General features: G+C 40.8%; 1 protein-coding gene and 1 pseudogene across 6 annotated transcripts in view; one reads left to right on the plus strand and one right to left on the minus strand.

Annotated features, from left to right (window-relative positions):
- Abcc5 (ATP binding cassette subfamily C member 5) overlaps positions 1–16,628 on the plus strand; it is an 86,959-nt gene that overhangs the window by 21,849 nt on the left and 48,482 nt on the right. For all 6 annotated transcript variants that reach the window (XM_004834907.4, XM_087186809.1, XM_021256281.2 and 3 more), the window contains 3 exons: positions 13,312–13,469; positions 13,655–13,810; positions 14,377–14,524. In XM_004834907.4, coding sequence (XP_004834964.2) covers positions 13,312–13,469; positions 13,655–13,810; positions 14,377–14,524 — 462 coding nt within the window. The remainder of the gene's footprint in view (positions 1–13,311; positions 13,470–13,654; positions 13,811–14,376; positions 14,525–16,628) is intronic.
- On the minus strand, positions 7,134–11,630 carry LOC147825430 (zinc finger CCHC-type and RNA-binding motif-containing protein 1 pseudogene; annotated as a pseudogene).

Genomic DNA, 16,628 nt, shown 5'->3' on the forward strand with positions numbered 1-16,628 from the left:
AGCAGTTTGCCCTTGTAGACACATGCTAGTCATGAGATTTGGCTATAAAATCGCCTTAGCGTCCTCTTTTTTGTGTGTGTGTGTGTGCTGGGGATCAAACTCAGGATCTTGCGCTTTCGAGGCAGGCAGCGCCACCACTGAGCTAAATCCCCAGCCCCTTACTGACCTCTATTTCCAGCCAGTGTCCCAGGGTAGGTGACATAGAGACAGCCTCAGGTCAACAAAATAGGACTGAAATTACTACAATGATCCCACTTCTTCACAGTAATGCTAGAGTACATATTCACATACTCTGTAATAAAGTTAATTAGTGCTAACTGGGTAGATGCCTAATTGCTCAGAGCTATACTCTTCTAACTTTGTAATTCCATTAATGGAATGTATCCTACATAATCCAGAAAAAAAAGTAAACTGCTTTGTTTTATTACACTGTTGATAATAAGCAAATGGAGAATCTAAACAAAAGTGGAATGGTTAAGGTCTCAATAGTGTATCATGCAGGGCCAGGGATTTAGCTCAGTGTTTCCGGCGCCTGCCGTACAAGCGCAAGTTCCTGAGTTCTATCTCGGGTACAAAAAAAAAAAAAATAGTGTATCATGCAGCAACTAATTATGCAGATTGTGAGGCAGCCTAAAGGTGTTTAGTTGACACCTGAGTAATAGATGCCAAACTCTGCTATGCTTGGGGCCAATGATGCAAACAAGGGTAAGATTTACTCTCCCCACATGCTATTGCGTGGTATAGGTCCCAGGAAGAACAGTTGGGGTGGCGGGGTGCTAATGGCTCTAAATCCCCTGACCTTGAAAGGGGGTGGGGTGGGGGAAGCTAAGGAAAGGAAGTGGTTGAGATGGGGCCTCGAGTTTATCTAGTGGATAAATTGTGGTAATATAGTTGATCTGTATTAAAAGCTTGCTAAGTACTTTTCATTATCCATCCTGTTAATTCCTCACATTTCATGTGCAAGGTGCATGTACCATGGTATAAGTGAGTAATGTGGCCTGATACTGAGCTGAAGGCTGGCAGAATCAGCATTTGAACCTAGGTCTGTCTCTAAAATCTGTGTTCAAAATCTCTGCCCTTCATTGTGGCCTCCAACTGTGGGAAAATTCTGCCAATGGAAGTTGTTAATTTTTATAACGAAATTTAAAAAATGACAATTTTATCAAATTCATTCAATAATTTTTCTGTGTATGGTATATCTTAAAAGATTCAGTACACAATACAGTGTTGTAATCTGGACAGTAGTATCTAGTCTCCTTCTGAATTCTTTTTGCATTATTGTTGTCTTTCTTCAAACAATACACTTTATACTGTCATGTTGGCCTTTCCTTTTTTTCTGTGAGTGATTTTATAATTTCAATAAAATGTCTGCCCACTAAACATGTTTATGAAGACATCAGTGATGGATGTCCTGGTTGGCATTTCACTATCCTGTATTTTTCAATTATTTGGCCTAGTAGACCTAATCTAAATTGTAAATGGCTTTTTGAACCCATTTGTTTTGAATAAATAACAAATGAGTTCCATATTGTTTGGTTTAGAAGGTGGATAAATATTTTATAATAATATTTTTCCTTGCTTTTTGATTACAGGATAGCTTGTTAGAGATGTTGGTCAACTCTTGTTAATGCCACCCATAGAATCATTATAATCACTGACCACTGTTGGAATTTTTTGTTTTGTTTCTTCTTTCAAGTTCTATCATTTCTGTATTATGTACAAGAAGGCTATTGAGTTTTGAATGTTTACCATGTATCCAGCTACTTTACTGAATCTGTCAATTAAGTTTGGAAGTCTTTTGGTGGAGTTTTTGGGTCTTCTATGTAGAGTATCATATCATCAGCAAACCATTTCTGTATTATGAATAGTTGACAATAAGGAGACGTCTTTTTCATCTTTCCATTTCATAACACAGACTTTTCCTCTCCGATATGCTAACAATTCTTTTTCAGTTTTTCTTTTGCAGATCTTTTGGCACTTCCTTCCTATTCAGTCTGTGTCCCAAATATGTCTATTTTGTATTGTGTAAGAATATCACTGAGTTCTGGAGAAGTATGAAAATTATATCTAATGTACTTATGATAAGAGTTTTTATAGATTGTAGCACAAAACTGTAGGTTATTTTTCACAAATAAAATAAACACAAATTAGTAAAAGAAAATAACCAGAACTTATTATTAGATTTCATTAGAAACGAACATCAAAGGTGAATATACCGTTCTAAATAAAAATGTATGCAAATAATAATCGCTATAAAACAGATCTAGAGTGTATCTCCTCCAAACAAGAATCATCCAGGGGAGAGAAGGTGAGCCGGTCCCAGCACCTGGAAGGAAGCTCCCCTGCCACCACCCCAGGCTCCTAGGGCAGAGAAGCTGAGCCACGTGGGTGCCAGAAGCACACCCACCCCCACCTCCACCCCCACCCCCCGTGGAAATGAGAAGACACGTAAACAAGCCTCAAAAACAGACTTCCGGATCACCTACAGCAACGCCAAAGGGAAACGAGATGGAACAATCTGATACTCAACCACCTGGACTCTCTGAACCGGCAACAAAAGAGAATCTGGGAAAAATGAAATCAGAAATAACTACTCAGATAACAACAAAGATTGTGCTCATGGTGCAAGACGTGATTAATAAATCTAGAGAGGACACAGATAAAAAAATAGAGGATCTGAGGAACATGATGGAATCCCAGCATAGGAAACAAATGGAATCCATAAAACAGATGCAAACAGATTTCCAGTAGATTAAAAACTCTGTGGAAAAAGAGTCTGTGGAGCAGAATGAACCAGTGTGAGGATAGAATTTCAGATGTAGAAGATAAGATTGCAATTAGTGACCAGGAAAAGAAAAATTGCTTTAAAATTGTAAGGGAACACAAGAAATCAATCCAGCAGCTGCTAGATGATGCAAAGAAGAATAGCATAAGACTGATTGGAGTCAATGAAGAAAGAGGAGAGAGTGCAGATGACATAAAAAAAACTGTTCACAGGAGTGATGGCAGAAAACTTCCCAAGGAGGGCAAAAGAACTTGAAATACAGATAAGTGAGGCACATAGGACTCCAGCTAGCCTTGATCAAAAAAAATCTACAAATAGGCATATAGTAGTTAGGATTCCAGAAATCCAACAGAAGAACAAAATTCTACAAGCAGTGAGAGAAAAATCACATACAAAGGAAAGCCCATCAGAATCACAGCAGACTTCTCAATGCAAACCCTCAAGGCAAGAAGAGCTTGGAGTGATGTATTCCAAGCCCTAAAACAGCCTCCAACCCAGATTGATGTACCCTGCAAAACTATCTTTCAAAATCGATGGAGAAATAAGATACTTTCATGATAAAGAGCACCTCAGGAACTTCATGAATACCAAGCCGGCACTCCAAAACTTTTAGTCAATACCCTAGGAAAAGACAATGAGGATCACAACCCCAGGAAACCCAGCAGAATGAATCCACTGGGCGTGACAAATTAAACGCAAAGGGGGAGAATCCAACAAAAAGAAAAAGTCATGACAAGACTTTTAAAACTTTTAACTTCATCTCTCTAATGAGTGTATAATTCAATCTTGTTATTGTACTGATTAGTATTTTTCTGATTCTAGAGTTGCACACCTTTCCTTGTGCTATACTGGCTATTTATCATCATCTTATGTCTACATTTTAATTGGGTTGCCTATTAGTGGGGTCTAAGAATTCTTTATATATTCTGGTCATAGGTTATATGCATTATAAATATGGTCTGTTTAAGGACTATTTTTCATTTTAATGGTGTCATTTAAAGTTATAAATTTTGATGGAATCTCATTTATCAGTTTTTCTCTTTTATACATTTTTTTTGTATCCTAGGTAGTTCTTGCCTACCCTAAATTCATAAACATTTTCCCTTATAATTTCTTCTTAAAGTTTTATACTTTTAGGCTTTCTTATTTAGGTTCATAGATCTTTCAAGTTATTTTCATGTATGGAAATAAAGGGTTGAGGTTAATTTTTTATCTATGGATACCAGGTGTTCTAGTGCCGTTTGCTGAAAACACTGTCTCTTCCTCGGCTCTTAAATTGAGTTTATATTCTATAAAATGCTAATGTTAAATAATCTTTCAAAATTCAGTGGACCATATATGTGTGGTTCTATTTCTAGATTCTCTGTTTTATTCAAATGATCTATAGGTCTTTCCTTACACCAACACTGCCTTGATTACTGTAGCTTTAGAAGAAGTCTTAAAATTAGGTACTAAACATCTTCCAACACTGTTTTTTGTGTTTGTTTTTTGTTTGTTTTTGTTTTTTAACTTTTCTAGGTCCTTTGTACTCCTACATAACTTTTAAATTTCAATATCCAATTCTTCATTTATAGCAAGTATACATAGACCTGAATTTTTATATATACCTTGTGTTTTCTAATCCTGCTAAATTCAAATACAAGTTCTAGGGGCTTCTAGAGATTTCTTAGTATTTTCTCTGTAGACGATCATTTCATCTACATATAAAGATTTTGCTTCTACCTTGCCAATCCTATCCTAATTGTGTCGTTTTATTGCCAGACTATTTTGGTAGGGCCTGGGTTTCAAAGATTAATGGACAGATAAAGAGTAAGCATATCTGCCCTTGTTCCCCACCTTAAGGAGAAAGCATTGTATCTTCTCCGTTCATATAAGGCGTTCTCGTTGGAAGTATGGAGTACATGTCTTTAATCTGTTGAGAAGGTTCTGCCCTACTTCTAGTCTCCTGATAGCTTTTACCATGAACAGCTGTGGAATTTAGTCCAATACTTTTTCGCCAACTAGTGACAGGATCATATAGCTTTTTCCTTTCCTCTGTTAAAATGATGACTTTTGGGGGTGAATCTTCCAATGCTGAGCCAACACTGCCATCCCTATAACAAAACCACTTTCTACATCCTGCCAGATCTGACTTCTAGTTTTGTTAAACAAATTTCTATCTGTGTTCATACATTTTTTCTTCTATTATCTTTATCCGGTTTTAGGATTAGCACAATGCTGATTTCCTAAAATGAGGGGAGAAGTGTTCCTTCTTTTTTCTGCTTTAATTGTTTGGTATAATTTATCATTTAAAATGTATTTGAGCCTGCTGTTGTCATATAGGTAGTTTTTTTTTTTTTCAAAGTGGAAATATTTTATTGCTTTTAGTAATAAAAAGGTAAATGTAGTTGTTCTTACAAAGCATTAAACTGTACAGAAATATACAAAGTAGAAAATTAAAGACTCCATAATCCCTCTTATATAACCAATTACAGAATTACAGGAAGATTTACTCATAAACACAAAGAAATGTAATAAATACATGAAATTAAAACTACTATACCCACAAAATCTTTTACAAAAACTGAAACATTAATATGGATCCCATGGAAATTTTAACATGGCCACATTGGGGAGATGGAGGAAGGCAGAAGGGCAGTATTATGGGTTTGAAAATCCTTCTCTATCCTTTTGTGAATTGACAGAAATATATGCATTTTATTGTAGACTATATATGTGTGTGTGCGTGTGTGTGTGTGTGTGTGTGTAAAGCAACGCAAAGTAGTTGTTTCTGGGAACAGAATTTGTTACTACAGGCAAAGTAGATAGGTACATGCTGTGTTAGGTTATAAACCTGTTAGATCTACCTTATAGTTTATGGATTTTAGGGGGGGGCAGGGATTTTCTCTGTAGTTCAGGCTGGCCTTGAACTCACTATATAGTCTAGACTGGCATGGCATTCATAGCATCCTCCTGCCTCAGCCTCCCAAGTGCTGGGATGACAGGCGTGTGCCACTATACTCAGGTATTTTATGGATCTTTACAACTTCTATACATCCAGACTGGGATAAAGCTAAAAGTAAGATGATGAGGCACCCATATTTAAAAACAACATCCCTTTGAAAAGTTTATAGAGAATACTATTAATAAGCCACTTAATTTTTCACTATTTATGAAGTTTTTTTAAGGATTAAATTTATTTCAAAAGTACTTATAAATGAGTGAGACATGACTAAGCATTTACAGTGAATTTTTCAAATAAATCATTTTAATCCTACCTCTTTATAGGATAACAATAGCATTACTATGGTAGTATTTGTTTTGTTTTGATTAATATTAGTTATTTTCAAGATTGATTATTACTAACAAATAATGAGTTTTAGCACAAGTAGAGTATCCTTTATCCGAAGTACTTGGTGGTGCTCACCTTCTGATCCCAGTACTTGGCAGGCTGAGGCAGGAGGATTGCTGCGAGATTGAGGCCAGTGATCTACTATGGAGTTCAAGGCCATCCTGAAGCACACAAGACCCTGTCTCAAAAAACCAAACCAAACCAAACCAAACCAACAACAAAAAATTGGAACCAGAAGTATTTTGGAATGTGTACATATACAGAATGTGTTATTTTTTGGATGGAACCTCAGTCTAAGCATGATATTCATTTATGTTTCATAAATACCTTATGTACATAACCCGAAGGCAAAAATACAATATTTTTCATGATGTTGTGCATGAATTATAGTTGCATGGTGTATAATTTTCCACTTGAGTAATCACATTGGTACTCAAAGTTTTGGATTTTAGAGCATTTTAGGTTTTTGAATTAGAGATGTTATGCAGGGTGTGGTCCCAGCACTCGGGAGGCTAAGGTAGGAGGCTTTCTGGAAGTTTGAGGCCAGTCTGAGCTACACAGTGAGCTATATAGCTACATAGTGCAAGTTCAAGGCCAGCCTACAATGTGAGACCCTGTCTTTAAAAAAAGAAAAGGAAAAAAAGAATTAGAGATATTAAGTCTGTACTATACCAAGGCAAGGTAGAAACAGGATTTTTTTTTTTTGTACTGGGAATTGAATCCAGGGCCTTCACACTGAGCTACATTCTTGGTGTAACTTTTTAATTTTTATTTTGAGACAGGGTCTGGCTAAATTGCTAAATTCCCCAGGCTGGGCTTCAACTTGCAGTCCTCATGCCTCAACATCCCAAAACACTGGGATTATGAAAGTGTGTCACCAAACCCAGCTCAAAACATAATACTTTTAAAAATTATTTTTTATTTTCTACACACTATTTTATGGTAAAAAAAATCTGATATTAAATGTTCCTATAGGCAAATAATTTGTACTGCAGATGTTTTTTATTTTCCTGACATCTACATTATACAACTTTAATCACTAAATTCTTCCTCATCACTGAAGTATGAGCTCTTCTTTATCCTTGGGCGCCGCGAATCCTCTGATGTCGAGGGGCCTGCTGCACTGGGTTTCCATTGGTTCTGTTCTTCAGTCTTGGCTTCCTGGGAGGCGATGGCTTGGCTGAGACTGTCGAGAGCGGGCTCTTCCCCTTCGTCTTCACTTTCTGCTGCGTCCTCAATTTCTTCCGGTTTGGCAGTTTTCTTTTCCTTCTTTTTTTCTTTCTTCTTTGGAGGCTCGCGTTCTCCGAGCATGTTTTTTGGACAGGCATAACTTAAGTGTCCACTTTCCCCACATTCATAACACTTTGATTTATCAAAGTAGTTTCGCCTTCGGATGAATTCAGCTGCTCTCCCATTGTCAATAGCAATGCTTGCCTTTATCACTCTACCAAACAACTGTTTGTTGTTTATGGCTCTGGTGCAGTTTTGTGCAGAGTCTTTATCCAAAAAGAATATAAATGCAACCCCTTTACTCTTCCTCGTATCTTTGTCTTTCATTATAGTAACCTTTACAACTTTGCCATACTTGGAAAATATCCGGTATAAGTCGTTATTTGTCAGGGAGAAGGGCAAGTTGGACATATACACTGTGCTCTTACTTGGAGCCAAGCCACCACTCACTTCTTCAGGGATGGCGGCCCCTGCGCAGCGGGGCTTCAACCCTGACTTTTCCTCGCCCCTCGCAGCGGCCTGGGCATCCCGCGCCCGGGCGGGGTCGGCGCAGAGCCCTGGGGTCGCGGCAGCGGAGGGGCCCTGCGTGGTTCCCTTTGGTCGGGCCGCACTGGCGGGCGCATATAGGTAGTTTTTCAAGCCAGGAATATACTTTCTTTAACAGGTGCTACTCAAATTTTATATTTCCTCGAGAGTTAGTTTCATTAATTTGTCTTCCAAGGTACTTCTTAGAAGTTGTCAAATTTATTTCAAAACAGATTTTTGTAATATGCTTTCTATATCCTTTTAAATTCTTTAAAATCTGTGGTAATGTCTCCTAGATATTGATATTGTACTTTAAAAAATACATAATTGATATTGTGTAATAGGAAGAAAAGGTCTAAAGGAGCAGGGGAAGTGGGAAGGGCAGGGGAAAGGAAAAAAGGGAAAAGAAAAAAATATGAGAAAAGGAAAAAAATGGAAACAAAGTCTTTGCAAATAGGGAAGGGTGGAGGGGGTGAAGGGAGGGCAGGGGAAGGGGAAAAAAATAAGAACCAAGATACTCATGTAGTGGTACAAGATCCCAGTGATGAATGTAACTGTATTGTATACCTAAAATGTACCAAGAATCAACCAGGGCCAGGGATTTAGCTCAGTGGTGCCACCGCCTGCCTCACAATCTCAAGGTCCTGAGTTCAATCCCCGGTACCAAAAAAACACCCCAAAAACAAACGAAGAATCAACTGGTTGAAATGATAGTTCGTAAGTCATCTGCCCTTGGGGTGAACTGTTAAGTGGTTAAAGGAACAAAACCCATGCAGTCAGAGGAAGTTTTTGTCATTAGGTTCATTCACTTTTCTATTAACAGGTTTTGACAAAAACTGTCACTAGTAAGGATGAGGGAAAACCGTGAAGTTTTTAGCTCTTCCTTCTCTTTCTCCTCCCCTTCTCCTCCTCTTACACCTCTCTCCTCCTCCTCCCCTTCTTCCTCCTTCACTTTTCCTTTCCCTCCTTCTCCAGCTCTTCCTCCTCCTTCACTTCCTTCTCCTCTCCCTCCCTCCCTTTCTCCTTCTCCTTCCTTTTTGATGAGGTCTTGCTGTGTTGCCTGGGCTGGTCTCAGACTCCTCGGTTCAAGTGATTTGTCCTGCCTCAGCCTCCCAAGTAGTTGGGACCACAGGTGTTTGCCACTGTGCCTGGCTCTAGTTTCTTCTTAATGTTAATGAGCCATCTCATGTAATAAGCTCAATAATGGATGATATACCAACTTTTCCTTTCTGCTGTTGTAATGTCAAAAGATATTTATAAAACTTTGCTAATTCTTAAACTTGCCTCACCTGGAAAGGCAAAAGAACTAGAATAGCTAAAGCAGTTTGGAAAAGGAAGCACAAAGCTTAAAGATATCACACTACCATATTGGAAGACTCACTTTAGAACTACAGTAATCAAGGCAGTGCTGTCAGCGGGGAAAGGGAGGACTAGATCAGTGGCATAGAGTCCAGAAGTAGATGTGCTCAGGCGAAGCCAGCTTCATGAGGTAGGTGGACAGGCAGTTTCTACCAGTGGTATTGGTACAAGTGGACATCCATAGGCAAAGAAATAAAACGTTTACCTAAACCTTACTCCTTATACAAAAATTAACCCTAAATGAATGAATCATAGATGCCAGGGTGGTGGTCCACTCCTGTAATCCCTGTCACTCAAGAGGTTGAAGTGTAGGACATAGCAACGGTTTTATAACACTGTAAATGTAATTAATCTCCCTGAACTGTAAATGGCAAATTTTATGTTAAATGTAGTTTGCTATAATAAAATAATCTACTTGACTGCCGTATAATAGTTTTCACCTAGCTTTCAACTGACAGTGATTAATGTGCAGTATAATGACATGACAAAGGCAAATGTCAAGAGAGAAATTTAATAAAATTCTCTAATACCTTCTGAGAGATGAATATGATTAATTAAAATCATATACTCGTGGATTGATTTCAGTGTTTGGCAGTATCTGTCTTTGTGAACACATTTTCAAAACTGAAATTGTAAAAATCTCATTCTAAGTCAGCATTAACAGATACAGATTTTTTTTTCAGAGTCTTTGTGCTGAACTCCCCAGCCTTTTTTTTTATTTTTTAGTCTGAGACAGTGTTTCCTTAAGTCACAAAATTGCCCAGGCTGGGCTTGAACTTTGGATCCTCCTGCCTCAGCCTCCCGGAATGCCAGGATTACAGGCTTGTGCCACCATGCCTGCTCAGATATAGATTTGCAATTGATTTTAATGAAAAGGAAAACTGTTTCAAAACCCAGTTAAGTGGAATGTTATTTCTCCGTAAGAAAATTCCATTACTTGCATTAGTAGACTTTTATTACACAAAAAATGAGCAATTATACTTTCTGTCAAAAAACATTTTATGGAAATTTGTTTTCTCTTGTAATACAGTATCTACTAATGTTCTTCATTTTGTTACATGTCTGAAATATTTATTTTCTGGCCCTTTACAGAAAATGTTGACCCCCTTGCTTAAAGCATTGATTCTAAAGCAATCAGGGTCTCACTGTATGCCCCACTTTATTTAGTTATGTTTCATAAATTTTGACATATTACAATTTCTTGCCATATAGCTCCAAGTATTTATATTTCCTAGTTTCCATTTGATACCTTTTTTCTTTCTTTCTCTGTGCTGGAGATCAAGCACAGGGGTTTATCGCCACTGAGCTAGATCCCCAGGTCTTTTTTATTTTGAGACAGGGTCTTGCTAAGTTGCCCGGCCTGGGCTCAAACCGTGATCCTCCTGCCTCAGCCTCCCAAATAGCTGGAATTTTACCAGTGTGCATCATCATACCTCGGTTGATGTCTTTAGCTTCTGTTATTCAGAAGTGTATTGTATAACTTCTGAACATGTAGAAATTTTCTTGTGTTCTTTCTTCTGACTTCTGAGTTCCAGAGTAGTCAGGGTGCATGCACTGCACGATGTCCAGCTTTTGACATTTGTTGCGGCTTGCTTTGTGGCAGCTTTTGTCTATTTGGGCAGATAACCCAGAGTGCCCTGAGGTGGAATTCTTTTCAGCTTTGTCTTTTTCTGAAGTTGTGGCTCTCCAGGTCAGTCCAGAGTTCCACTGTCTACTCATATATAGGAGCTGTGCTTGTACTTTTAGGGTAGTTTTTTCCTTTCTCAATCTGGTTGTTTTTCCCCTTCCCCTTCCCCTGTAGGCACATACAAATTTAAAGCTTTTTTCAGGTACTTAACTTTTAACCTGAATCTCAGCAGCCCTCAGTACAATGTTCTATGCCATAGTCCCTAACCACTAAATTAAATGTTCACTTACACATAAGGACTTCATTTAAGAGTGAACTCTTTTTATTTGTTTGTTTGTTTATTTATTTATTTATTTTTGAGAGAAAGGGTCTCACTGTGTAGTGCAGGCTGGCCTTGAATTCACTGTGAAGCCCAGGCTAGCCTTGAATTCAGTGATCCTTTGCTTCAGCCTGAGCTCTGGGATTATGGATGTGTGCCACCACCCCCGACTAAGACTCATTTGCTATATTGTGTGCTATTTTTCTCTTGGAAACCAGTTTTCTCCCCTTTGACAAAAGGAAATGAGTGTGCTTCCCAGGACTGTGTGCTTATCTAGAGATATCTAATGCTACCCTCAGCAGAGCTGCTGTATCTGATCTGTGCAGGTGTGGAAGTGACCCCTGTGGACAACCGGTCTTTCAGTGCTACCCTTTCAGTGCTGCTAGTATTTGGGTTACCTCTCATTTTTGTGGAAAAGAAATGTGTAAAAACAGACTTGCTTTTTGTAAGGCATGGTATCTTCGGTACTATAGTGCTTAGCTTTTCCTTGATGGAGGATCTGTTGTTTGTTGCTGTCTTGCAGTAATTGCTGGAAATATTGTGACATTGTTTCCCTTCTCAGAGAGAAAAGAAAAATAAGAAATTGACAAAAGTGGAAGCTTCTGCTTCTGCAGCAGAAAAACATTAACTTTGACCTTCAGTGTGAATGGGGTAGACGTGTACAGATTCCTTCATCCGTCCTTTTCTGCCAGTCAGGCCTTTTCAGTACACATTCACCAATCTGATTATTAGCATTTATAAGCATATACTGCATGTGACTTTGTATTTGATCTTATGAGACCTTGCAGCAGCCACAGGCCTGGTATTACAGCCCCTGAGCTGGGTGCCATCTGATAGCCTGTGCCCTGCAAGCCTCACCCTGTTGCTGATGAGGCGGGAGGTGTGTGTACATCCTGTTTCTCTGTGTTTAATTTGGGGCTGATGTGGAATTTTTGTCATAGAAAATGAGCAGTAGAATTTGCAGTCAGTAGTGAAGTGATTGATTCTCAGTACATATTGGGAAACAGAAGATAAAAGATTTTGGTGATCAAAGTAGAAATTTTAGGATGTACAGCATGAAGATCGAACCTCATGTGACCTGTGGGCTTTAGTAAATAATAATGTGTCAGCATTGTTGGTGGAAATGTAAACTAATATAACCACTATGGAAATCAATGTGGAGATTCCCTCAAAAAAATAAAACTAGAAGGGGCTGGGGATTTAGCTCAGTGGTTCCACCGCCTGCCTTGCAAGCACGAGGTCCCTAGTTCAATCCCCTGTACCCCCCCCAAAAAAAGATAATAATAATAAAACTAGAAATTCCGTTTGACCCAGCTGTACCTCTTCTGGGTGTCTCCCTGAAAGAATTGATGTTATAGTATTACAGTAATCCGTGCATACCCATGTAGCACAACTCACAAGAGCTAAACCATGGAACTGGTCTATGTCCATCAACAGATGAATGGATTAAGAAAATGTGGTGTTTATGCACTGCTACTCAGTCCTAAAAGAGGAGACATTTGAGTCATTTGTGGGAAAACAGATGGGTCTTGAAACCATGTCACCAAGTGAAATAAGTCAATTACAGATGGTTAAGTATCACATGGTTTCTCTGAGAACCAAATATAATTTAAAGAGCAAAATAAATGAAACATTTTAAGAACAGGGAGTTAGGCTCTGAGATGGGAAAGAACTCTGGGAAAGGAAGCAGAGGGAAAGGTGGGAGGTCAAGGGGAATAAAAATGATCACGATGTGGTAGGTGTGTGTATCAGCCCCCAAATGAATGTAAACACGAATCACGATGTGTTGCAGACATATAATGATAAACAGTTAAATAAGAGTAATTTGTCAGTGTTGGCTTCTCAGCTGTACCACCAAATGGAAGATGTTAGTAATAGGAAGAGATGGGAGGAACCAGATGAGGGAGTATATGAGGACTGCTTTCTGTTAAGTTCTATAAACCTAACCCCCCTCCAAAAAAACCAACTGTTCATTAAAAATTTGTAACTGGTTTAACATCCCTTAGCGGTTCCTGTCATACAGCTGGTGTGTACCCTGCTGACCCTGGGGGTTTCTCAGTTTGGTGAAGTGGTATGTGCAGTTTGAGCTCTATGTTCACTGACTGGCCTCCTCTCTCTTCCTGCGTGCGGGACAGTTGGAATGCCAAGATGCCTTGGAAACAGCAGCCAGAGCCGAGGGCCTTTCCCTGGATGTCTCTATGCATTCCCAGCTCCGAATCCTGGACGAGGAGCATCCCAAGGGAAAGTATCACCATGGCTTGAGTGCGCTGAAGCCCATCCGGACTACTTCCAAGTAAGGGGCTCGCTGGTGAATGACTTGTCTGGAAAGCACCAAAGCATTTTGGAAACTTTGAGCTAAGATAAGGCAGTTGAGACCTCTTTTTTGTGAAGAGCTCTGTTCACTAAACAATGTGCTTAAATACCGACCAGCTTCTCAGTGTCTGGTGACAGCCTCCTGATCTGGGTTTTTCTCCTCAGACACCAGCACCCAGTGGACAATGCTGGGCTCTTCTCCTGTATGACTTTTTCATGGCTTTCTCCTCTGGCCCGCGTGGCCCACAAGAAGGGGGAGCTCTTGATGGAGGACGTGTGGTCTTTGTCCAAGTACGAGTCTTCCGATGTGAACTGCAGAAGGTAGGCGTCTCTGGTCCACTCCGGCCTCTCACATGCTGGAAGCCAGGGCCTGAGCTAGGAGGGTGGGCTGAGCGGTGCGCTGCCGCAGCTGTGTCCCTTGAGGAGCCGGGCAGCCCGGGGAAGGCTTTCCCTGTGCGCTTGTGCTTTGTCTTCTCTTTCCCTGTAATCCTGTTTAACCACAGGCTCTCTCTCTCTTTCTCTCAGTCCCGCTTGTCTTCCTGAATCTGCAGGGAGATCATGTCGCTGTCCTGTGACAGAATACATTTTTGTGGTAGCTGATTAAGGGTTGGGGTCCCTCAAGGAAGGAAGTTCTTACCACAAAGTTCAGGAATAGACTTCTGGGGGTGGAAGGAGGGGCTCTTGCTCTCAGCACTTTCAGTACCCCAGCAGCTCTCTAGCAGGGCAAACACTTACCTGTCCAGGAAGGGAAGTTTTCTCCAGAAGATGAAGACTGTGCATGACTCTAAAGGACAGGCTCGTGTGGAGACAGCCTGGAGGCAGAGCTGGGGGAGCTGGGACACGTGTCCTGAGGAGGTGTGTAACTGAGGACATGTGCCCTTGTTAAGACTAGAGAGACTGTGGCAAGAAGAGCTGAATGAAGTGGGGCCCGGCGCTGCCTCCCTGCGAAGGGTTGTATGGACCTTCTGCCGCACCCGGCTCATCCTGTCCATCGTGTGCCTGATGATCACGCAGCTGGCTGGCTTCAGTGGACCAGTAAGTTCTCACCATCCTCTCTGACGTCCGCAGGGGCCCAGCATGGCCGGCTCTAACCCTCTGGTTCTGTTGCAGGGGTTGTGCTCACCTTTGGGCTAGTTAGCAGCCCTAGCGATGGTGCCTTCAGGGCTGCCGGAAGGGTGCAGCGACTGAGGGTGAAAGATGGCTCGCCGGCAGTCAGAAGGGTGAGGGGAGCGCTTCAAGAGAAGCAGCAGCTGGCTTGCTTTGCTGGGTGGGGTGAAGCCGAACTGATCCTGTTCTGCCCAGGACCTTGCTCTTGGTTGCGTGTTGGCACGAGGTGACAGTCGTGGTCTGGGCAGCTGTGAGTGGGCAAGTGCAGCTTGTGTGACGTGGGCTGGCAAGCCAGCGCGGTGCCTTCAGATGCCTGGAGGCAGCTTCCATGTTGGGCAGTCCTGTGGCACATGAAGAAGCTAGAGGACTGTGGAGGTTTTCAGGGTCTGAGCTGCAGGCCAGTCCGAGCTTTGGTGAACAGTGTGAACTGCGTGAGCCTTGGGGTGGCAGCTGTGGTCTAGTCCGTGTGAAACCAGAGTGGGTAAGGGAGCCTTTGATATTCACAGTTTCTTACGCCTGCTATGGTGCCTTACACTTGAGATTTTGATTAAATTTATTTTCTACATATTTGCCTTGAGGCATCGGAGCAGTAGTATTGCTTATGCTGTGCGTTTTCCGTGTGTAGGTAAGCTGGAGGTTCATGGTTTTGGTAAGTATGTGCCACAGATGCATGGTGATTAGGTTAAACTAAATGACAGTTTTGTTTCTCTTTTTCTTTTTCTTTTTACATGTTTGATGCCTTTTTTTAAAGCTTTGATCTCTTTTCTGAAGCAGAGAATACTACTTTTGTGGCATTGGGTTTCTATGTTAATTGACCAACTAACACACTTTTATATAGCTTTAAATAAAAGGGACCATGTAACTGGAACGTTAGGTTATGTTATGTTATTGACCAAAGTGGCAAACATTTCCATAGAGCCAGCGTCCCCCAAGAAGAGCTTCTGTCATTGTTTCCCTCCAGGGCCGGTGGCTGCTCTGTGTCTTCATAGAACACTTTGACCTCTATAGCACAGTGTAGGCTTCCAAGATAGAATGATAATGGGTTTTCTTAATTCCTCTCTCCTCTTAAAAAAAAAAAAAATCCATGGATTGTTGGGATTTTAATTTTTTACTTGGGGAAAAAAGTTACTTGTGCATGTTCCGCTTGTGACTTTAAGGTCACTGCCTTAAGCATCTGTGTATCCCAAGTTCTCATTTATAATGCAGTACACTAGATAACCCTTCCAGATGCCCGGGAGAGCTGGGTGCCTTCCTTTAACAGGAAAATGCAGCACACTTCTCTCTGCCCTCTCGGAAAGAGCACTCGAGCCAGTGTCACCTCCCAGGTTCCCTCCGGAGACACCTGAGAAGGCAGTGGGCCCACCCATCATCTCTTTGATTGAGAAAAAGATTTAAAAGTGTAAGCAATGCAGACTTCTTTTTCAGAACTCCAGTTCTGATTTATTTCTTTTTAATTGGAAGTGGAAACACCAGGCTGGTTTTGAGAGTAGTACTAGCAGCAAGCAAACCTCCTGTGTGTGGACTTTAGTCCTGTTGGGAAATGTCCATTTTTATTTTTGCACATTTTCTAATCTGGCATAGTCTTCAAACTGATTTAATGTCTTCTATAGAAACCTACATAAGAGATACCTCAAGTTCTTGGCTACCCAATATAGCATTATTATTTGTTGTCCTCCCACCTCAGGTCTCATCAGACTTTGGTACTCACTCATACACAGAACCGATGAGACACTTTTCAAGTCGTTGCATCTCATGTGTGCTTTTTGAAATTGCTGGACAGCCAGCACTGGGCATTCATGCCTCAGGGTGCTCCCAGGTTCTGGTGATGCCAGTGGACAGTGCAGTGCAGGGCGCAGGACCCAGGAGTATTAAACCGAGGACCAAATAAGGGCGTGATCTTGACTCAGACGAGAACCCAATCTTTGATAACCTTAGAGGCACTCTGGGCCCTTCTTAGACTTAAGTTTTTTAAAAGACCAGGCCAGCCCTGAGATCCATGTGTGAAGAGTTAGCATCTGCCCTAGACCTATGA

Source organism: Heterocephalus glaber, unplaced genomic scaffold (genome assembly GCF_053883595.1).
Source record: "Heterocephalus glaber isolate CG9 unplaced genomic scaffold, H.glaber_assembly_v1.0 deba00001504, whole genome shotgun sequence".
In the NCBI taxonomy this organism is placed as follows: domain Eukaryota; kingdom Metazoa; phylum Chordata; class Mammalia; order Rodentia; family Bathyergidae; genus Heterocephalus; species Heterocephalus glaber.